The sequence below is a fragment of the Argopecten irradians genome, chromosome 13 (assembly GCF_041381155.1).
Source record: "Argopecten irradians isolate NY chromosome 13, Ai_NY, whole genome shotgun sequence".
Taxonomy (NCBI): Eukaryota; Metazoa; Mollusca; class Bivalvia; order Pectinida; family Pectinidae; genus Argopecten; species Argopecten irradians.
This window is the reverse complement of record NC_091146.1, coordinates 13,504,747-13,529,966: the sequence shown is the minus strand read 5'-3', so window position 1 is coordinate 13,529,966 and position 25,220 is coordinate 13,504,747. Positions and strand designations below refer to the sequence as shown.

Here is a 25,220-nt window from a genome sequence, read left to right as displayed (position 1 = left end):
TTTTTTTTTTTTTTTTTGTATTTTTCGTAGAAAATTTTAAAAGATAGGGTCGTGGGTACAAAAATGTGATCAGTCGAGTAAACCTAAACAGACATACATACATATATAATCAGGCTATTTTTACGTTTTTCTTATAATTAGTCATACAGATGGTTTATATTTGATTACTATATCCCACAAAGCCAATCCTCCCATAACTGTTACTGTATGGAGATGTGTTATAGAACACGACCTTAAATACCCCAAGGACACAAGACTAGATATAGACATATAGCTAATATCGTTATATATTTAAACTGTTTACCAAACACGAGTATACACAAATGCACATTTAAACCCATCTGGCTTTATACTCAACTGATGACTTAACCTGATCTAAAACATTAACCTGGGGTAGATATAATACAATAGATCTATGTGTTGTGATGTTATATGTCTCGTTCTCAAATATATACATGGTTTGGATAAATTTTAAAGTTTTGTATCAAATATGTACCTGCATATTCACATTACCTCCATATCCACAATCACCTGCAAATTCACATGCACCTACATTACCTGAATATTTACAGTACTGCCATATTCACATTACCTGCATATTCACATCACCTGCATATTCACATTACCCGCATATTCACATTACTTGCATATTCACATTACCATCATATCAACATTACCTGCATATCCACATTACCTACATATTCACATAACTTATGTATTCACATTTCCTGCATATCCACATAACCTGCATATTCACCTGTACATGCATATTTACATTACCTGCATATTTACAATACATGTATATTCACATCAACCTGTATATTCACATTACCTGTATATTTACGTTATCTGCATATTCATTTTATCTGTATATTCACATTACCTATTTACATGTATTTACACTGTTTGTATAATCACATTACCTGCATTTTCACCTTATCTGAATATTCGTATTACCTATGTATTCGTATCATTTTTATACTATCAATACCAGCATATTCAAATGCACCTGCATATTCACATTACATGTGTACATGCATATTCACATTACCTGTATATTCACATTACCTGCATATTCACAATACGTATTGTACGGGTTGTGCTCTGGATAATAACATTTCGGTTCCGGATGGCGTGGCAGTAGTCCATACTCAGACACTCTCATCAAACCTGTAATGAGTGGAAACATCGTCATAAAATCATAATCACTTTGATTTCACGTGCGATAAAGGTCCTCGCGATATAGAATCACTATCGAAAAACATTCATTTGGCATCAAAAGGGAAATTAAATTGTTTAAGTAGTTTTTATATACAACTCAAATAAGCACTAGATAATTTCACGTGTTAGGTATCACATTTCTATTAGGGATAGAACCTCAATAATTATTGTCATACTGTTCGCAAATTTTAACCTCATTATTTAGAAATAGCCATTTTCATCATCTTTTCCTACGGCAGATTTCAGTCCCATTTTATAGGTATTGGAGAAAAACTTGTCAAACTGTGGATTAGTAAAGATAATAGATTGCTCGATGCCATTAAGCATCGATAACTATTCATTATATTCAGTAACTATTTCACAGTTTGAGATGTTTCTCATACTTAAAACATGGCCTGGAATATCACTGGTACACCCCACTACTATACTGGGTATTGTGTTCATGTAAGTATTCCACAGCTCCAGATACATGTAAACCTTTAGTACATACATGTAGTAAAATCTTGAGATTTAGTAATGATGCACATCATTTCCTCGCTAAAACAGCAATTATCAGGATTTCCTTTAATATTTTGAAAGATCCGTGCACAAGTGCACTATTAGGTACTCACGCCGAAACATTTACTCAATTTAGGTTTCACCGCTCAACGCGGAGGATAACATTATGTAGCTCTGTATGCAGTTTTGAATCCAGTAATGATGCCTTTAGGGTTTTAAGTGATTTGGACCAAAACCGTTTTTATTGCAACACAGAGAGCTAATTAAAATTTGTAAAAACAAAATATTTACAAATAATTTGGATCATTTGGGGAGTTATTGTCCTCTTGAAAAGTGTGGGAATGTAAAGTTGGACATATGCCATTTTTTATTGACTATCAAATATTTGGATAAAAAGGAAAAAAGACAAATGGAAATAAACAAAGAAACACATATGTAATTGCTTTTTTACAGAAAATTAAGCGGTTGTCTCTTGAAATCAGTCGAATATATTGTACTAATATTTAGATTTAGAGTCAGGTAACAACAGACTTTGTCTCACCTTATTATCTACTGTAATAATATAAATGGCAGAACAACCATGTTTTAAACGATAATAATTATTAATGTTGAGGCCATTTCGCCTTAACATGAAAAGTACCGTGTTGCATCTTTCTCAGCTTTTTTGTCTATCCTTGTCCCGTCCCGTACACCATGGAACCATCGAGGTAAGAGGACACCTGGTTTAGCTGGTCCCTCCATCCTTAATGGTAATTATATATTTATTAGGATTATCATCATTATCATTATCATTGTCCGACATTCATCATCACAATAAATGGCAATCATTCACTTCACAAATTATGAAATTTATTTGGTTTACCTTTACTACAAACAAATCATTTACATGTTCACATATGAACAAAATTAAATATTGTATCATTACTTACTAGGTAGAGTAATTAAAATATCGTGTAAGTAATTACTGGGTACATCATTATATATTATGTCAGTATATAAAGGGTACATCATTATATATTGTGTCAGTACTTACTGGGTACAGAATTTATATATTATGTCAGTATACTTACTAGGTTTACATTTGCCGTTAGTACTTACTAGGTTTATATTTGCCGTCAGTACTTACTAGGTTTACATTTGCCGTCAGTATTTACTAGGCTTATATTTGCCGTCAGTACTTACTAGGTTTACATTTGCCGCCAGTACTTACTAGGTTTGCATTTGCCGTTAGTACTTGCTAGGTTTACATTTGCCGCCAGTAGTACTTACTAGGTTTGCATTTGCCGTCAGCACTTACTAGGTTTGCATTTGCCGTCAGTACTTACTAGGTTTACTTTTGCCGTCAGTACTTACTAGGTTTACATTTGCCGCCAGTACTTACTAGGTTTACATTTGCCGTTAGTACTTGCTAGGTTTACATTTGCCGCCAGTACTTACTAGGTTTGCATTTGCCGTCAGTACTTACTAGGTTTACATTTGCCGTCAGTACTTACTAGGTTTACATTTGCCGTCCTAGTTAGCCGTCTACTTACTAGGTTTACATTTGCCGTCAGTATACTTACTAGTTTACATTTCCCGTCAACACTTACTAGGTTTACATTTGCCGTCAGTACTTACTAGGTTTAACATTTGCCGTCAGTATTTACTAGGTTTACATTTGCCGTCAGTATTACTAGGCTATATAATTTGCCGTCAGTACTTACTAGGTTTACATTTGCCGTCAGTTACTTACTAGGTTTACATTTGCCGTCAGTACTTACTAGGTTTACATTTTCCGTCAGTATACTTACTAGGCTTACATTTGCCGTCAGTACTTACTAGGTTTACATTTGCCGTCAGTACTTACTAGGTTTACATTTGCCGTCAGTAATTACTAGGTTATACATTTGCCGTCAGTATACTTACTAGGTTTAACATTTGCCGTCAATACTTACTAGGTTTACATTTGCCGTTCAGTACTTACTAGGTTTACATTTTCCGTCAGTATACTTACTAGGTTTACATTTGCCGTCAATACTTACTAGGTTTACATTTGCCGTCAGTACTTACTAGGTTTACATTTGCCGTCAGTATACTTACTAGGTTTACATTTGCCGTCAGTATAACTTACTAGTTTATATTTGCCGTCAGTATTTACTGCTTATATCTGCCGTTAGTACTTACAAAGGTTTGCATTTGAGGTCAACACTTACTTTTTACATTTGCCGTCAATACTTACTAGGTTTACATTTGCCGTCAATACTTACTAGGTTTACATTTGCCGTCAGTACTTACTAGGTTTACATTTGCCGTCAGTATACTTACTAGGGTTTACATTTGCCGTCAGTACTTACTAGGTTTACATTTGCCGTCAGTAATTAATAGGTTTACTTACTCAGTTACTAGTTTTACATTTGCCGTCAGTACTTACTATACATTTGCCGTCAGTTACTACTAGGTTTACATTTGCCGTCAGTATACTTACTAGGTTTACATTTGCCGTCAGTATACTTACTAGGCTTACATTTGCCGTCAACTTACTAGGTTTACATTTGCCGTCAGTACTTACTAGGTTTACTTTTTCCGTCCGTAACAGCTGGTTTAAGAATCGTTTCATACATTTGCCGATCTAACCGTAGTAATACGGGTCGTGGTGAGCGTCAACATGGATAGGGAGACACTCGTACCTGTCCGGATAGACATACCATGGATAGTAAGATGCAATTCAAAACGACATTTTTAAAAGTTACTATATATATTTACATCATAGATCTACCTCAATCAATTAACACTAACATATTATTTTTGTAATTTGTATATCTGTTACTTATGTATTTAAAATGTTGATTGGTTGGGGCCTGTTAACAGCCAGGGTCGTTGCAGGACGACCAGTGCACTTGGTGTATTGTGTGTGTGAAGTAGGAAGCTTGGTTTGTTTTGAGTGACCCGAGTTCGGACGTCACTTTCGCCCACACACGTAATTATTTTATAAATGAAAAGTATGACTTTGGCGGCTATGCAGAGTTTGGAAAAGTGTAATAATGTCTGTCAAGTAAATCCATAGTCAGCAATCAAAATCATACAGTTTGCTTTATCAACATGAATCACTTCCCTCGAAGTACCCATGAGACGGCTCGTCACAATGTTGGCGCTATCAGCAAAGTGTTCATTTCTTCATCTTTCCATGCAATATTACAAAAGAAATTCAATACATAAACAAATTGGGATTCTCCACCATGTTATAAGTAGTGTTCTGAAGTTGTTTGGGGCTCGCTGGCATTGTGAGAGGAAAAACAATTCTTCAGCTTCTTATATTCTGTCAACATGGTTTATTCAATAACTTCATCAACAAAAGATTCGGACACGGACAAGAAATTCCGGAAAATGCATATTAACGGTAAAATGAACGAAGGACTTAGAAATTACAATAACCATTTTCTGATGGCACATAAGAAATGATAAAATAATGAAAATACACACTGAATAAAATAATGAATTAACAAATCCAGGACCAGTATCATATACTGTACAATATATAAGGTACGTGTGTGTATGTTGATAATGACATATATCGTAACTGACCTGGTGATGTATAGTATGATTATATATAAATGATATGTGTGTGTTTATGTTGACAATGACATATATCGAACTGACCTGGTAATGTAGTTTTTACGGTACGCATCGCAGCAGTTGATGTTGTGTCTGTGTTTGCCTAGTCCAAAAATAAACCCATCATTAAAAAAGGAAAAGAAAATACATAAAAACTAACCAAAAACTAAATGTTCGTAAGAGTATGATTGGTTTATATATTACACTGAAACAAAATGAAAGAGCATGGAGTAGTGATAAAATGCATATTTTTAACAATAATTACAGAATCGGTGTGGTTGACACTATAACATCAACACAAATAAATCAATTAGACTTTGATCAAAGGCATTAACAACAGGCGCAACAACGTGGTAGTAGACTTTTAAACAGATAATAACTGTATTAAGTAAATTAGGATGTTGAGGTATGTACTGGGTTCCTGATTGTGTTAAAAACGGAGCATTACCCGTCACTAATTCAGTCATTTCAAGGCCATCTTAATCATTGGAAACAGTGTTTCACCCTGACAATGTGATTAAGGAAACCTTTGTTGTTTTTCAAAGGAAATAGTAAGATTAAAAGAAACCACTGTATATTGTAAAACAGATTTGTACGGTTCGTTCTCCTGCATTAACACTATACCATTGACATACTTTATCTATGATTTTAAGACTTTATTATATCATATAAAATTTGTCTGCATTTTTATTTCTGTTAAATTTAGTCCTAATATTGAACGCATGTTTATAATTACATTTTGGAATAGCATCATTTGAGATACTTAAAAAAAATACTTATCTTCTAAGAGTTTGGATAGAAGACAGTGCAACAGACCTATATAACTCCACTATTTGATTTCCCAACCCTTCTGGGGATGCCCAAACATACAGATCCTGGGGCTTTGCCTTAAGTGTTGGTGTGATAATGCCGACCCAGTGGAAGTTTTAGGTCCAAAACATATTGATAAAGATGATTAGAAAGCTTCCAAATTATGATATTTAAAATCGAAAGGTTCGGGTCCTCCCTTTCCACCCTTCTAGTGATAAGTTAACCTGGTTGCTATTAAGCGGTGATAAGGAAGTGAAATCCGCATCTCGCTTCCGACTTGATTGTATTGCATTCATTTCGAATTCTACTGTAGTAATAAAAAAAAGCAGGTTCCCAGTTTAGAAAAGTTACACTATATAATATCAGTAGAACTGACGACTCGTCCCGAACGTTCACTGCTTACTTCATATTTTTACGCTAATAGATAAATAAATCCTGGTACCTTTTGAGACAGGAGTTTGGGTGATGTCATGCTTGATGAAATGCCCCCAGTCCATGAACTCGACAGAGAAGAGCTGATCGTACACGTCAGGGTTGTTTTCAACTCTCATTATCAGGTTAGATATATGTCTGGGACTCGGCAGTGCGTAACCTCCGATACCTTTCCTCACCTCATAGCCAAGATCTGCAACAAACAGGTGATGTAAACAAACAGGTGATGTAAACAAACAGGTGATGTAAACAAACAGGTGATGTAAACAAACAGGTGATGTAAACAAACTAAAATATCGTTTATTTCGTGGACGATCAATAAAAATTAGCGAAAATAAATTGCCAAAAAAGCCAATAACTTTGAGACGTTACTTACTGTAATTATCCCCGTAATGGGGATCCAAAAGTCGTCTATGAGGGATGTGAGATTTTCCCCACGCCCTGTGGTAAGGATTGTTACAAGAACCGTCGGCGGTCCTATAATAGTTGTCATGGTTACACTCTGGGTGACCATCACCTTCACAATAGGGAAACTTCTTCTTCCACTGAGCGAGGAACTCGTAATCACTGTACATATCGTGTATGGATTGGTATGGACTATCCGGTCTACAAATAAAAAGCATAACATGTAGACCTACGCTCTCCATTCATTAACGTTTACCCGGATAAATTATTGCTAATAATCATCTTTGACGGGTTTTAAAATTTCTCAAATCGGTAAGTATACAAAATTATGTATTTGCTTTTGTTTTGTTTTGTTTTTCAATTTTTCGTGGATCCCATTTTTCGCAAATATGGTAATGACCTTTGGAACCGTGAAAATATCGACCTGCCAAAATTATCGGTTATACATGTACGCTAATCTGATTGTGTAGAACGCTACATTATTGAAAACTAGATGTAATATTTTATGTAGAACGATACTTTATTGAAAACTAGATGTAATGTTTTGTGTAGAACGATACACTATTGAAAGCTAGATGTTATGTTTTGTGTAGAACTAAACATTATTGAAAACTAGATGTTATTTTTGTGTAGAAAATCAATGATATAATTTGTATCATGACATTGTATCGTTGGCTATATAAACCTAATGGCAACGTGTCATGTTGGAATAGATATACCAAATTTTAAAGTAATAAAAAGAGTCAACACATAAGGCAACAATGATGTGTTTTATATATTTTTCACTCGTGCTACACACTCATGACCATATCAAACTGTCCACCTCACTCGATGAAATTTAACTGGTGTTCATCAAGAAACAAGGAATATCCGCAATTAACAATTATTCGCAACACATTAAAACACACCATGTATTATTAATGAAAACATATTACTTTGATATATCTATCGTCATATACACCTTTTACGGATTAGTGTGTTTTATAACCTGTTTCACAATTATTGTCTCATGAACTATTTAGGATCACGTAGATATTATATTCTATTTCAGAATTGAAATGATATGAACTTAGTATCACGTGGGTATTGTAATCTGTTTCACAATTGTTGTGACATTTAAGCATTGATGTCACTATTTTTTTTTTAATTTTATCGGGGTTTGAAAGAACTTTGTTTTCAAAATTATCACAAAAGTTTTCAAACAAACATAACCCGATGAAATTAAAACAAATGTTATAAATGGTTTTCCAGACTACTTGATAATCTAAAATGTGTTTACATTTTCTATTGCGTTTCTATTCTGACGTTACGATAATGTCGGGTTTCCGCGCCACTCTTGGATCTTGTTTCATAGTTGTAAGAAAAAAAAGTTGGATCGACCATATTTAGCATGAAAACTAAGAAAATATGATTATAGAATAATAATGATCACATTAGTATTATAATCTGTTTCACAATTGTTGTGATATTACCTATTAATGCTCACGTTAGTATTATAATCTGTTTCACAATTGCTGTGACATAACATATTAATGATCACGTCGGTATTATAATCTGTTTCACAACACTTGTGAGATTACCTTTTTAGGATGAACGTCTAATGTGGCAAGCTCCATAAATCCTTTCTGTTCTATATCGTAACCTTTCGATGTCATATGGGTGACGATTCCGTGTTTCCATCGACAGGACAAAGGATTATCATTACTGCGCGTCATGATCTGACGAATAGAATGGAACACATGTAGATAATAGCATTTTATCATTTTCACAACAGCCCTATATACATGTATCACTTTAGCAAACACAACTGGTATTCGTCAGTCTATAATAAAATTTTCATTGTAACCACACTATGTAACCTTACCAAACGCAATTGACATTCACCAGTACATGAACCGTCATCTGCATATGATGACGTCGTTATAATTGTGACGTAAAAATGACGTGCCATTGATCATGGAAAATGGCCGTTCGGATGGCTGTTCCATCAATGACGATAACAAATTGTTTATTTGTTGCAAAACATCTTATGATTTCATCGTAAAATTTCTCAGATTTAATTATAAACATTGAACTGCGGAGTATGAATGCGAATTGGACAGCCAGAAATTCAATATGAAGCGCTAGCGTGCTTCATTAAATTTGCCGCTCCCGTTCAGTTGACCATTTTACATGCGCAGTTATTAGTTAATTCCATATAGGGTATTGTGCCATGGTAAGTAACTTTTCGTATCTGAAGAAAAAATATTAATCACAGCTATTTGAGATTTTCAGAACATAATGCATATTCACTAGATCCCATTACATGTATGAGCACGACATTATTTAAAATTTGAAAATATTCTATTTTGGGTAGCATTGATTTGTATGTGATGTCCTAATGTAGGCTAATATATGAAGAGACACTACAATGAGAGCAACTCTAAGTAAACTCTGCCTGCGAATTAAGTGTTATATACTTATTCAGCCGGAAAAAGCTCATGACTTTCCATTAGTACTTCATTGCTATCATTTTTTACGCTTTAATATTATAAATTTTATTATATAATTTTATAAACGCAAGTCATCCAAATTTCCACACAGAGAATTTAAGCTTCATTGCAAACAAAGATACAGGAATATTGTATGAGGTTGGTAACATCTTTGTATGTCCAAGATTGTGTATTAATAGTTGTTTTGTTTCATGAACCTAGTTAACGATAAATAATTCTAAAACATAATGAATTATTAATGTTTAATGGGATCAATGGAATTAACGCAAACATTTCTTTACCGTGTGTGAAATGTGATGAGTATGTATCAGGTCGCACACGCTCAAACCAGTAGTTATCGCCGTGCTTCAGGGCACTGAACTGTTCCCCGAGTATACATCCGAATGTCGGCCCCACACGCCCTTCATATAGTAACTTCTCGGTTATACCCCCTACATAGAGGTCAATGTCATCGACGGAGCTGCGGAATAAAACATATGTGACGTCAAGATTTCGGTTGAATCTCTCTTCAGCAGTCGAATTATAAAGAACAGGGCCCAGTTTTATGAAAATTCCTTTAATTTAAGGAATTCCTTTAATTAAAATTCTTTATGGGAAAACATAACAAATTTTAAGGAAGGCTCCTTAACTTAGATGTTTTCCTTAATGTTTGTAATGTTATCCTATCGAGAACGTTAAGCTAAGGAATTCCTTAAAGCTAATTATAAGAAATGTTCACGAAACAGGGTCCAGATAATTAAAACTAAAAATAATATTTTAATTAATTTTGAATAAACAAAAATGCTTTCATCGTTTATTTCCTTTACAGAGATACGCCGTGTCATTTCAGATAGTTTACACAAACGAATGATACATACTGATATGCCGCTTTAAGTTTGTCCTTGACTCCGTGCCGAACATCCCACAACTCATCAAAGTGTTGGCGGCATGCTTCAGGTTACAGTATTTCCTCCAGTAGTTATAGGACGGTAGTCCGTGGTCTCGACCTCTCTGTATATTGTAGGCGCCTAAGTCCACGGACACATAGTCGTCATCAAACAGGTGGTCAACCACCTTTGGTGAGAGGAACCTGAAATACGAGTACAATAGAAAATAACAGCCAATTAGGTTAGGTGGGGAGCCTGAAATACGAGTACAATAGAAAATAACGGCCAATTAGGTTAGGTGGAGAGCCTGAAATACGAGTACAATAGAAATAACGGCCAATTAGGTTAGGTGGGGAGCCTGAAATACGAGTACAATAGAAAATAACGGCCAATTAGGTTAGGTGGGGAGCCTGAAATACGAGTAAAATAGAAAATAACGGGTAACATAAACTTTACACGAACTCCATTATCATTATACCTTAAAACTTCAAAAAATAAAATTCTAATCCTTATATTTACAGTTTTTCGCGTAAATTGATATTCTCGCGACAGTTCTATATTTTTATTAAAAAAAACATTATTTTTTCTCCCCCATCATCGTCAACGAATTTGAATGAACAGATGATTGTATCAAAGTACACTGATAATGATAATAATAGAAAGCATGGTAATTGAGTCCATGTCAGTGCAAAATGTAAATTTAGAAAATAACGGCAAAACAGGTTCGGTGAGAAACCAGATACATGTATGTAAAACAAAGAAATGGTCGTTCAGGTTTTCTTGATGAACATCTTAAAATGCAGGAAAGTAGGTTTAACATAGTCATAAGATATTACTACTCATAAAAAGAAAATTGAGCATACAAATATTCCTTCGTTGCATATAATAGAGTTAGCTCCCTTTCGGGTAGGTATATATGGTGACGTCTTTATTTGTGAGCGCAATTTACGTCGTTTTCTCCGAAAAGTATGACGTTACGCTCGTAAACACATGACGTCACAATCAATACCTACATGTACCTGCAAGGGCAGATAACTCTGTTATATGCAAATACAGAAATGCACAACCAAATTTAGCAATTAGAACTTCTACTTACTGGTCAGCCGCATGCGCATTGTCCTTGACGATAGCCCTGACGAGTGTGATCTGATCTTGTTTGTTAGAGGTTACGAAGTACTCCGGATTAAAGTACGAGTAACTCCTATCGTAGTCCTGGAAATCCTCTGCGTACCAGTCAACTCTCTTCCGATTCTCGTTATAGTTGTAACTAGTGTAGTCATTAATATACGTGTGGCCTACTCTGAACGCCGCCGTGGAGAAAACATTAGTTGTTGTCGGGTTGATGTAGGGATCATAGTAGTTGTCCTTGCTGTGTCCCACCCGTAGTTTGTACTTCGCCATTAGTTTAGGGCCCAGTAGCTTCGGTAGGTAATCCGCATATGTTATCTTCTGTATAATGGCGATGATGATTTTTCTCGTTTCTTGGAAGAGCTTTTCGTCGTCCCACGTGTCTTTGAAACAAGCGTGTAACCTCTTAGCGATCCTATTGTGTTCCTTTACCATGAGGTTGTGATGGGCTGAGCTACCCGGAGTGACATCCACCCGTTCGTCTCCTGTGTAAAACATTTACAACACCCAATGTAGTGTTTAATATTGCCTGTTTTGTGTCAAATAATGAAAATATTGTAAGAGGTGGCAATATTTTTTATAAATTTAATCAATGCTTCTGCACTGATCGGGACCTCTGGATTATTCGTCTGACGCTCAACCGATCGAGCTAAAGATCTCTCTAGCCGAGCGTTATCTTGCAGCTAGTATTGACCAGGGTTACCGTTATATTAGGCCAAACAAAACATGTCTGTTTAGGGTTACATTGGGGAAAAAAGGTCGGTAGGTCGGGATGATTTTTTTAGTGTCTTTCACTGTAAAATAATGACCGGAACCGGAGTCTGAGATCGAAATCTCGACTTTTTAATTTTTTTTTTTTTTTTGTATTTTTCGTAGAAAATTTTAAAAGATAGGGTCGTGGGTACAAAAATGTGATCAGTCGAGTAAACCTAAACAGACATACATACATATATAATCAGGCTATTTTTACGTTTTTCTTATAATTAGTCATACAGATGGTTTATATTTGATTACTATATCCCACAAAGCCAATCCTCCCATAACTGTTACTGTATGGAGATGTGTTATAGAACACGACCTTAAATACCCCAAGGACACAAGACTAGATATAGACATATAGCTAATATCGTTATATATTTAAACTGTTTACCAAACACGAGTATACACAAATGCACATTTAAACCCATATGGCTTTATACTCAACTGATGACTTAACCTGATCTAAAACATTAACCTGGGGTAGATATAATACAATAGATCTATGTGTTGTGATGTTATATGTCTCGTTCTCAAATATATACATGGTTTGGATAAATTTTAAAGTTTTGTATCAAATATGTACCTGCATATTCACATTACCTCCATATCCACAATCACCTGCAAATTCACATGCACCTACATTACCTGAATATTTACAGTACTGCCATATTCACATTACCTGCATATTCACATCACCTGCATATTCACATTACTTGCATATTCACATTACCATCATATCAACATTACCTGCATATCCACATTACCTACATATTCACATAACTTATGTATTAACATTTCCTGCATATCCACCTTATCTGCATATTCATATTACCCATATATTCGTATTATTTTTTATACCATCATTACCTGCATATTCACATTACATGTGTACATGCATATTCACATTACCTGTATATTCACATTACCTGCATATTCACAATACGTATTGTACGGGTTGTGCTCTGGATAATAACATTTCGGTTCCGGATGGCGTGGCAGTAGTCCATACTCAGACACTCTCATCAAACCTGTAATGAGTGGAAACATCGTCATAAAATCACTTTGATTTCACGTGCGATAAAGGTCCTCGCGATATAGAATCACTATCGAAAAACATTCATTTGGCATCAAAAGGGAAATTAAATTGTTTAAGTAGTTTTTATACAACTCAAATAAGCACTAGATAATTTCACGTGTTAGGTATCACATTTCTATTAGGGATAGAACCTCAATAATTATTGTCATACTGTTCGCAAATTTTAACCTCATTATTTAGAAATAGCCATTTTCATCATCTTTTCCTACGGCAGATTTCAGTCCCATTTTATAGGTATTGGAGAAAAACTTGTCAAACTGTGGATTAGTAAAGATAATAGATTGCTCGATGCCATTAAGCATCGATAACTATTCATTATATTCAGTAACTATTTCACAGTTTGAGATGTTTCTCATACTTAAAACATGGCCTGGAATATCACTGGTACAACCTACTACTACACTGGATATTGTGTACATGTAAGTATTCCACAGCTCCAGATACATGTAAACCCTTAGTACATAGTAAAACCTTGAAATTTAGTAATGATGCATATCATTACCTCGCTAAAACAGCAATTATCAGGATTTCCTTTAATATTTCGAAAGATCAGTGCACAAGTGCACTATTAGGTACTCACGCCGAAACATTTACTCAGCTTAGGTTTCACCGCTCAACGCGGAGGATAACATTATGTAGCTCTGTATGCAGTTTTGAATCCAGTAATGATGCCTTTAGGGTTTTAAGTGATTTGGACCAAAACCGTTTTTATTGCAGCACAGAGAGCTAGCTAAAATTTGTAAATACAAAATATTTATAAATAATTTGGATCATTTGGGGAGTTATTGTCCTCTTGAAAAGTGTGGGAATGTAAAGTTAGACATATGTCATTTTTTCTGACTATCAAATAATTTGGATAAAAATGAAAAAAAAGACAAATGGAAATAAAACAAAGAAAACATATTTGTAGTTGCTTTTTACAGAAAATTAAGCGGTTGTCTCATGGAATTCCATCTCAATATACATACATGTATATGAAAACTACAGTGTGTGTCATGTAATTGCTTCTTATTTCTGAATTCCTATACGGGTTATAGATATAGTGGTCGTGAAAGAATGAAGAAAGTTATTTTGGATATAGAGATGAACATTTCATACATATAAACACATCACGATAAATACCTTTGATTCAACTTTAATAACAAATGTTGTCTATTACAATTTTGGATTTGTTTGTCGCTTTCATACATGTTGATCCATCTCGCTGAATTTAATGAATGATCATTCCCAAAAAGAATATAACGGAGTTTTGAACGTTTTTGCTCTATTTGATGTATACATGACAAGTATCTGTTGACTAGTAATTAGTGATGTTCACCAGTCATTACTGTCACCTTCAGCTATGGAATAGCTACCTTTTCACAAACTATTCCACATGAAAAGGTAATTATTCCTCAAGAAAAAGTAACTATTCCACAGTATGTGGTGATAATAGTATACAGTTGTTTCATGCCTAATCAGTCAACAGTCAAAACTCTTTTCCCGGGGTGTTTGGATAAACCCTAGGAACTGTCCCTCGAGACCGGAGACTGTTGACTGATAGGGCATGGAACACATGTTTTGTTAGCTGAATAGTCCAGAAACATTGAATCGGTGTTCAATAAAGCAAGCAATGAACTTGAAAATTTGTTAGATTTGTATCATAAAACACCGTGAGAAGTTGTACTTCCCAGATATGACGTGTTCCCTATCTTTAACCAAAATGCCATCGGTCCGTGATTTTTCATCAAATCATTGTAACGCAATTCGCAACTTCTGTTGAAAATGTCGTTCGTCAAAAGAATATTTGGGTCCGGCGCACCGGTGATTATGACGTCAACAATTGAGCGCGTGAAAAGATTCCCAGTCGGTCAACAGTCAACAAACTATTGACTGGTCAACAGTTTCTGTAGATTTGTATATGTATAACGATTTTCAAGCAACGTCGTGTCTTGAAATCAGTCGAATATATTGTACTAATATTTAGATTTAGAGTCAGGTAACAACAGACTTTGTCTCACCTATTATCTACTGTAATAATATAAATGGCAGAACAACCATGTTTTAAACGATGATAATTATTATTGTGAGGCCATTTCGCCTTAACATGAACGTACCGTGTTGCATCTTTCTCAGCTTCTTTTGTCTATCCTTGTCCGTCCCGTACACCATGGAACCATCGAGGTAAGAGGACACCTGGTTTAGCTGGTCCCTCCATCCTTAATGGTAATATATATTTATTAGGATTATCATCATTATCATTATCATTGTCCGACATTCATCATCACAATAAATGGCATCATTCACTTCACAAATTATGAAATTTATTTGGTTTACCTTTACTAACAAACAAAGCATTTACATGGTAGAGAATTAAAGATTGTGTAAGTAATTACTGGGTACATCATTATATATTATGTCAGTATATAATGGGTACATCATTATATATTGTGTCAGTATTTCATGGGTACAGAATTATATATTGTGTCAGTACTTACTGGGTACATAATTATATATTATGTCAGTATATAATGGGTACATCATTATATATTGTGTCAGTACTTACTGGGTACAGAATTATATATTATGTCAGTATACTTACTAGGTTTACATTTGCCGTTAGTACTTACTAGGTTTATATTTGCCGTCAGTACTTACTAGGTTTACATTTGCCGTCAGTATTTACTAGGCTTATATTTGCCGTCAGTACTACTTTACATTTGCCGTTAGTACTTACTAGGTTTACATTTGCCGTCAGTACTTACTAGGTTTACATTTGCCGTCAATACTTACTAGGTTTACATTTGCCGTCAGTATACTTACTAGGTTTACATTTGCCGTCAGTACTTACTAGGTTTACATTTGCCGTCAGTACTTACTAGGTTTACATTTGCCGTCAGTACTTACTAGGTTTACATTTGCCGTCAGTACTTACTAGGTTTACATTTGCCGTCAGTACTTACTAGGTTTACATTTGCCGTCAGTACTTACTAGGTTTACATTTGCCGTCAGTACTTACTAGGTTTACATTTGCCGCCAGTACTTACTAGGTTTACATTTGCCGTCAGTACTTACTAGGTTTACATTTGCCGTCAGTACTTACTAGGTTTACATTTGCCGTCAGTATCTACTAGGCTTATATTTGCCGTCAGTACTTACTAGGTTTACATTTGCCGTCAGTACTTACTAGGTTTACATTTGCCGTCAGTACTTACTAGGTTTACATTTGCCGTCAATACTTACTAGGTTTACATTTGCCGTCAGTACTTACTAGGTTTACATTTGCCGTCAGTACTTACTAGGTTTACATTTGCCGTCAGTACTTACTAGGTTTACATTTGCCGTCAATACTTACTAGGTTTACATTTGCCGTCAGTACTTACTAGGTTTACATTTGCCGTCAGTATACTACTAGGTTTACATTTGCCGTCAGTACTTACTAGGTTTACATTTGCCGTTAGTACTTACTAGGTTTACATTTGCCGTCAATACTTACTAGGTTTACATTTGCCGCCAGTATACTTACTAGGCTTACATTTGCCGTCAACACTTACTAGGTTTACATTTGCCGTCAATACTTACTAGGTTTACATTTGCCGTCAGTACTTACTAGGTTTACATTTGCCGTCAGTACTTACTAGGTTTACATTTGCCGTCAGTACTTACTAGGTTTACATTTGCCGTCAGTACTTACTAGGTTTACATTTGCCGTCAGTACTTACTAGGCTTACATTTTCCGTCAGTACTTACTAGGTTTACATTTTCCGTCAGTATACTTACTAGGTTTACATTTTCCGTCAGTATACTTACTAGGTTTACATTTGCCGTCAGTATACTTACTAGGTTTACATTTGCCGTCAATACTTACTAGGTTTACATTTGCCGTCAATACTTACTAGGTTTACATTTGCCGCCAGTATACTTACTAGGCTTACATTTGCCGTCAGTATACTTCTTAGGCTTATATTTGCCGTCAGTACTTACTAGGTTTACATTTTCCGTCCGTGTGAACAGCTGGTGAAGATCGTACGAAGTTCATACATTTGATACCGTAGTAATACGGGTCGTGGTGAGCGTCAACATGGATAGGGAGACACTCGTACCTGTCCGGACAGACATACCATGGATAGTAAGATGCAATTCAAAACCACATTTTTAAAAGTTGCTATATATATTTACATCATAGATCTACCTCAATCAATTAACACTAACATATTATTTTTGTAATGTGTATATCTGTTACTTATGTATTTAAAATGTCGATTGGTTGGGGCCTGTTAACAGCCAGGGTCATTGCAGGACGACCAGTGCACTTGGTGTATTGTGTGTGTGAAGTAGGAAGCTTGGTTTGTTTTGAGTGACCCGAGTTCGGACGTCACTTTCGCCCACACACGTAATTATTTTATAAATGAAAAGTATGACTTTGGCGGCTATGCAGAGTTTGGAAAAGTGTAATAATGTCTGTCAAGTAAATCCATAGTCAGCAATCAAAATCATACAGTTTGCTTTATCAACATGAATCCGTTCCACGAAGTACCCATGAGACGGCTCGTCCCAATGTTGGCGCTATCAGCAAAGCAAAGTTCATATCTTCATCTTTCCATGCAATATTACAAAAGAAATGTCAATACACAAACAAATTGGAATTCTCCACCATGTTATAAGTAGTGTTCTGAAGTTGTTTGGGGCTCGCTGGCATTGTGAGAGGAAAAACAATTCTTCAGCTTCTTATATTCTGTCAACATGGTTTATTCAATAACTTCATCAACAAAAGATTCGGACACGGACAAGAAATTCCGGAAAATGCATATTAACGGTAAAATGAACAAACGACTTAGAAATTACAATAACCATTTTCTGATGGCACATAAGAAATGATAAAATAATGAAAATACACATTTAATAAAATAACGAATTAACAAATCCAGGACCAGTATAATATACTGTACAATATATAAGGTACGTGTGTGTATGTTGATAATGACATATATCGTAACTGACCTGGTGATGTATAGTATGATTATATATAAATGATATGTGTGTGTTTATGTTGTTAATGGTAGATATCGAACTGACCTGGTAATGTAGTTTTTACGGTACGCATCGCAGCAGTTGATGTTGTGTCTGTGTTTGCCTAGTCAAAAAATAAACCCATCAGTAAAAAAGGAAAAGAAAATACATAAAAACTAACCAAAAACTAAATGTTCGTAAGAGTATGATTGGTTTATATATTACACTGAAACAAAATGAAAGAGCATGGAGTAGTGATAAAATGCATATTTTTAACAATAATTACAGAATCGGTGTGGTTGACACTATAACATCAACACAAATAAATCAATTAGACTTTGATCAAAGGCATTGACAACAGGCACAACAACGTGGTAGTAGACTTTTAAACAGATAATAACTGTATTAAGTAAATTAGGATGTTGAGGTATGTACTGGGTTCCTGATTGTGTTAAAAACGGAGCATTACCCGTCACTAATTCAGTCATTTCAAGGCCATCTTAATCATTGGAAACAGTGTTTCACCCTGACAATGTGATTAAGGAAACCTTTGTTGTTTTTCGAAGAAAATAGTAAGATTAAAAGAAACCACTGTATATTGTAATACACACGGTTCGTTCTCCTGCATTAACACTATACCATTGACATACTTTATCTTTGATTTTAAGACTTTATTATATCATATAAAATTTGTCTGCATTTTTATTTCTGTTAAATTTAGTCCTAATATTGAACGCATGTTTATAATTACATTTTGGAATAGCATCATTTGAGATACTTAAAAAAATACTTATCTTCTAAGAGTTTGGATAGAAGACAGTGCAACAGACCTATATAACTCCACTATCTGATTTCCCAACCCTTCTGGGGATGCCCAAACATACAGATCCTGGGGCTTTGCCTTAAGTGTTGGTGTGATAATGCCGACCAAGTGGAAGGTTTAGATCCAAAACATATTGATAAAGATGATTAGAAAGCTTCCAAATTTTGATATTTAAAATCGAAATTGACAGATTCGGGTCCTCTGATCATACCCTTCTAGTGATAAGTTAACCTGGTTGCTATTAAGCGGTGATAAGGAAGTGAAATCCGCATCTCGCTTCCGACTTGATTGTATTGCATTCATTTCGAATTCTACTGTAGTAATAAAAAAAAGCTTTAGAAAAGTTACACTATATATATCAGTAGAACTGACGACTCGTCCCGAACTTTCACTACTTACTACATATTTTTACGCTAATAGATAAATAAATCCTGGTACCTTTTGAGACAGGAGTTTGGGTGATGTCATGCTTGATGAAATGCCCCCAGTCCATGAACTCGACAGAGAAGAGCTGATCGTACACGTCAGGGTTGTTTTCAACTCTCATTATCAGGTTAGATATATGTCTGGGACTCGGCAGTGGGTAACCCCCGATACCTTTCCTCACCTCATAACCAAGATCTGCAACAAACAGGTGATGTAAACAAACAGGTGACGTAAACAAACAGGTGATGTAAACAAAGCCGTACTGTAAACAAACTAAAATATCGTTTATTTCGTGGACGATCAGTAAGAATTAGCGAAAATAAATTGCCAAGAAAGCCAACAAATTTGAGACGTTACTTACTGTAGTTATCCCCGTAATGGGGATCCAGGAGTCGTCTATGAGGGATGTGAGATTTTCCCCACGCCCTGTGGTAAGGATTGTTACAAGAACCGTCGGCGGTCCTATAATAGTTGTCATGGTTACACTCTGGGTGACCATCACCTTCACAATAGGGAAACTTCTTCTTCCACTGAGCGAGGAACTCGTAATCACTGTACATATCGTGTATGGATTGGTATGGACTATCCGGTCTACAAATAAAAAGCATAACATGTAGACCTACGCTCTCCATTCATTAACGTTTACCCGGATAAATTATTGCTAATAATCATCTTTGGCGGTTTTTAAAATTTCTCAAATCGGTAAGTATACAAAATTATGCATTTGCTTTTGTTTTGTTTTGTTTTTCAATTTTTCGTGGATCCCGTTTTTCGCAAATTATATGGTAATGACCTTTGGAACCGTGAAAATATCGACCTTCCAAAATTATCGGTTATACATACGCTAATCTGATTGTGTAGAACGCTACATTATGGAAAACTAGATGTAATATTTTATGTAGAACGATACTTTATTGAAAACTAGATGTAATGTTTTGTGTAGAACGATACTTTATTGAAAACTAGATGCTATGTTTTGTGTAGAACGAGACACTATTGAAAACTAGATGTTATTTTTGTGTAGAAAATCAATGATATAATTTGTATCATGACATTGTATTGTTGGCTATATAAACCTAATGGCAACGTGTCATGTTGGAATAGATATACCAAATTTTAAAGTAATAAAAAGAGTCAACACATAAGGCAACAATGATGTTTTTTTATATATATTTTTCACTCGTGCAACACACTCATGAAAATATCAAACTGTCCACCTCACTCGATGAAATTTAACTGGTGTTCATCAAGAAACAAGGAATATCCGCAATTAACAATTATTCGCAACACATTAAAACACACCATGTATTATTAGTGAAAAAAATATTACTTTGATATATCTAGCGTCGTATACACCTTTTACGGATTAGTGTTTTTTATAACCTGTTTCACAATTATTGTCTCATGAACTATTTAGGATCACGTAGATATTATATTCTATTTCAGAATGGAAATGATATGAACTTAGTATCACGTGGGTATTGTAATCTGTTTCACAATTGTTGTGACATTTAAGCATTGATGTCACTAATTTTTTTTAATTTTATCGGGGTTTGAAAGAACTTTGTTTTCAAAATTATCACAAAAGTTTTCAAACAAACATAACCCGATGAAATTAAAACAAATGTTATAAATGGTTTTCCAGACTACTTGATAATATAAAATGTGTTTACATTTTCTATTGCGTTTCTATTCTGACGTTACGATAATGTCGGGTTTCCGCGCCACTCTTGGATCTTGTTTCATAGTGGTAAGAAAAAAAAAGTTGGATCGACCATATTTAGCATGAAAACTAAGAAAATATGATTATAGAATAATAATGATCACATTAGTATTATAATCTGTTTCACAATTGTTGTGATATTACCTATTAATGCTCACGTTAGTATTATAATCTGTTTCACAATTGCTGTGACATAACATATTAATGATCACGTCGGTATTATAATCTGTTTCACAACACTTGTGAGATTACCTTTTTAGGATGACGTCTAATGTGGCAAGCTCCATAAATCCTTTCTGTTCTATATCGTAACCTTTCGATGTCATATGGGTGACGATTCCGTGTTTCCATCGACAGGACAAAGGATTATCATACTGCGCGTCATGATCTGACGAATAGAATGGAACACATGTAGATAATAGCATTTTATCATTTTCACAACAGCCCTATATATCACTTTAGCAAACACAACTGGTAATCGTCAGTCTATAATTAAATTTTCATTGTAACCACACTATATAACCTTACCAAACGCAATTGACATTCACCAGTACATGAACCGTCATCTGCATATGATGACGTCGTTATAATTGTGACGTAAAAATGACGTGCCATTGATCATGGAAAATTGCTGTTCGGATGGCTGTTCCATCAATGACGATAACAAATTGTTTATTTGTTGCAAAACATCTTATGATTTCATCGTAAAATTTCTCAGATTTAATTATAAACATTGAACTGCGGAGTATGAATGCGAATTGGACAGCGATAAATTCAATATGAAACGCTAGCGTGCTTCATTAAATTTGCCGCTGTTCAAGTGACCATTCTTAATGCACAATTATTAGTTAATTCCATATAGTGTATTGTGCCATGGTAAGTAACTTTCGTATCTGAAGAAAAATATTAATTTGTCTGCTCCTGTTTTTTATAGAGAACAAATACAATTGGTCAGCGGATGACCACCTTTAAGTAGCTGATTTCTCGAATATCAAATATTTTTGTTCGGCACTGTGGGGACTGGAGGAAACAATACATGTACTAGAAAAAACATCAAAATTTATTCAAAGAGTGTTCAATTCTATAATTTATAAACATCCATTAATAATCGAACTTTATTTTTCAAAAGTCAGTCTGATACTATGTTGGAAAAAGTGTCATTTTCTATGAAATTCAATAAAAGTTTATTCGACTAATATAGTATGCGAAATGAATACAATATTCGGTATTGCACAAGTGCAAAACCTCAAGAGTAGCCCATTGTCTGTAATTTGTTTATACTTCTACAAGAAGATTAGTCATGCATGCAATAAATGTATTAGATCAGTATACTTCAATTATTATTGTAACGAGCATTTTCATTGGCTTAAATATTTACTTTATCGGCCTAGGTCAAAATGGCGTAGCCGTTTGTAACGTCACTTCGGAGATAACGGCGTAATGATTTCATAGAACGAAGAGTCCAAAAATGAATGTGGAATATTAAAGAGATTTATACAGATTAATGTGAAAATATTTCTATTTTATGGAGAAATAACTCAAAAATCTTAGTGTACTCCCATAACTGCAAACTAAAAGCAATGAAATCCTTATTTAGTAAACATGCAAAACAACACGCTAATATTCACCAACAAATCAGAAAGAGGGAATTGTGGGATACATTCCCCTGTAGTCTGTATTCGATGTAGATATTTAGGTTTTATTTTCTATAAGATGTAAAGAACAGTGAGGTACTTGAAGATGTACAGTATCAAAGAAATAATTTCCAGTTGCAGTTCAGTGGCTAAATTCTCGAATATCTGTTTTTTTGTTTGACACTTGATGTCGTGACTGGATGCAAAAACACTATGAAAATATTGAAGTGTATATTTTTAGACTTAAAAATCCATTATCTTTTTTTATTTTATTTTTCAAAAAGTAAACCGACAGAATGTTGGGAAAGGTGACATTGTTGATGAAATGGAATTTCCATAAAAGTAGTTCTGGCTAATAGGCTAGGTGAATGGAATTTCCATAAAAGTAGTTCTTGCTAATAGGCTAGGTGAATACAGCATTCCGTGTGCTAAACAAAAATAGAATCCCATTGTCTGTAATGTGTTTGTACTTCCATCAGAAAATTAAGCAGGAATGTGATCAATGCATTTGATCAATTTAATTGAATATAATTGAAATTGGTCCAAAATAACTTGTTACAGTAAATGCGTAGACCGACGGAACACCTACCGCGCCATAGCAAAGAAGACATTTGTTCACTAAGCATCGTAATTACGCCATCACATTACCTTTATGGAGAGTTTGCTTATCGAGGTAGGTCTTTTTCCAGCCGTGGATCGCCTCGTGGTAAGCCGTGTCGACATAGTCAGCCGGAATAGCCGAGCTACATAATGGGATGTTGACTAACAACTGTACTAAAAACCATATGTACTGTTTCCCGGGAACCATGGTAACCAAGGTAGAGAATATCTAAAATAAAGGACAGACAGACATACAAACATGATATACTGTTACCCGGAAACCATGGTAACCGAGGGAGAGAATATCTAAAATAAAGGACAGACAGACATACAAACATGATATACTGTTACCCGGAAACCATGGTAACCGAGGGAGAGAATATCTAAAATAAAGGACAGACAGACATACAAACATGATATACTGTTACCCGGAAACCATGGTAACCGAGGGAGAGAATATCTGAAATAAAGGACTGACAGTCATACAAACAAGATATACTGTTACCCGGAAACCATGGTAACCGAGGGAGAGAATATCTGAAATAAAGGATTGACAGTCATACAAACAAGATATACTGTTATCTTTCACCTAGCCGGCCGGGGTTCGATCACCAGCACGGAGGTGAAAAGGTCAGGGATCACCTACAATGTACCCGATCACGTAGGTTTTCTCCGGACACTCTAGTTTTCTTCCACTCTGACAGTCATATAAAGGATACATAATGCTTCTCGTTATCTGTTATGGAGATAAACCGAAAATTGTACAATATGTGGGAGAGATAACTGTATCGAGACCCGACACATATTGTACAGTTTGAGGCTTATCTCTAACTTAAAACACAGCAAGTCTTTGTGTTAATGAAGTACACTTTTTTTAATATAAGCCAGTTTATGCCTTTGTCTATGAGTTAAGGTAACTCTACCAATGGGCATTCAACCATGACAAATCCGATATAGACAAATGCAACACAGAATAACTTTGCCTGTGTTATATGTGATGAACAGCATTCATGAACAGAATGCATGAAACATGATTTTGGGTTGGACAACTATCTGTTAATTCATTTTCATCATGTCCACCGACAGTGATGGAGGGATATTATTTTCTCAATTTAAGTGATATATTAAGGTGGCTTTTACTAAAATGACATTTCTTTCCAATGTCTGATGTGACATATGAACCTATTCTTGCAATTGTTTGATCGCATATAGAAGTGATTTCCAGGCCAGTTCAAAACAGTCGGTGTCCCCAGAACTTTCATTGAATTCAGGGGATTTGAAATTTCGACCTCTCTAGGTACAGATTTGGATTTATTTATACCATGCGCAATTTCATTCAACAAGCCAATGGGCTGTAGATGAAATTCTGAAATATTGTTGAAACAATATCAGAATAAGTGTAAAACCACAGTGCAGATGGTTTGGAAATTTAAAATCAAAAGTGGTGTACAAAACAACGTGGTTTCAGAATGTGGAGTTAATGTTGTAGATAGGTGTTAAATGGTGAATTCATAATTAGGAGGAAATCTCTATCAGGGATACATACATATATTCTGTGAATGTGTTTAATTCCGCATCAATAGAAGATTAAATTCATATTCATTGTGTGAGATTTTATTCGTAATTTGGATTTCAAAAATATTGAATATTCTGTTGGAGCCTGTGTTAAGACATCTAAAAGATATCATTTAAGTGCTTTTTATGAATATGGTACAATAAAATGAATT

The 25,220-nt window shown here is 34.9% G+C and overlaps 1 protein-coding gene across 1 annotated transcript; it reads right to left on the bottom strand.

The window, feature by feature from the left end:
• Positions 1-69: 69 nt before the first annotated feature.
• On the bottom strand, positions 70-23,701 carry LOC138305611 (lactoperoxidase-like). Its single transcript, XM_069245910.1, has 16 exons — positions 23,542-23,701; positions 21,512-21,647; positions 19,898-20,127; positions 19,549-19,731; positions 18,354-18,411; positions 17,262-17,380; positions 15,395-15,496; positions 13,129-13,230; positions 11,412-11,928; positions 10,294-10,518; positions 9,721-9,909; positions 6,929-7,158; positions 6,563-6,745; positions 1,069-1,170; positions 514-531; positions 70-83 (listed from the first exon to the last, which is right to left on the bottom strand). Exons 1-16 carry the CDS (start codon positions 23,699-23,701, stop codon positions 70-72), a joined length of 2,568 nt encoding a protein of 855 aa, XP_069102011.1.
• Positions 23,702-25,220: the final 1,519 nt, after the last annotated feature.

Coding starts and splice junctions, on each gene's coding strand:
- LOC138305611 (XM_069245910.1), bottom strand. CDS start 23,701: ATGGTTCCCGGGAAACAGTACATATGGTTTTTAGTACAGTTGTTAGTC. Junction 13,231..15,394: donor GCTGAGAAAGATGCAACACG/GTACGTTCATGT, acceptor CACTCATTACAG/GTTTGATGAGAGTGTCTGAG. Junction 6,746..6,928: donor CCATTACGGGGATAATTACA/GTAAGTAACGTC, acceptor TGTTTGTTGCAG/ATCTTGGCTATGAGGTGAGG.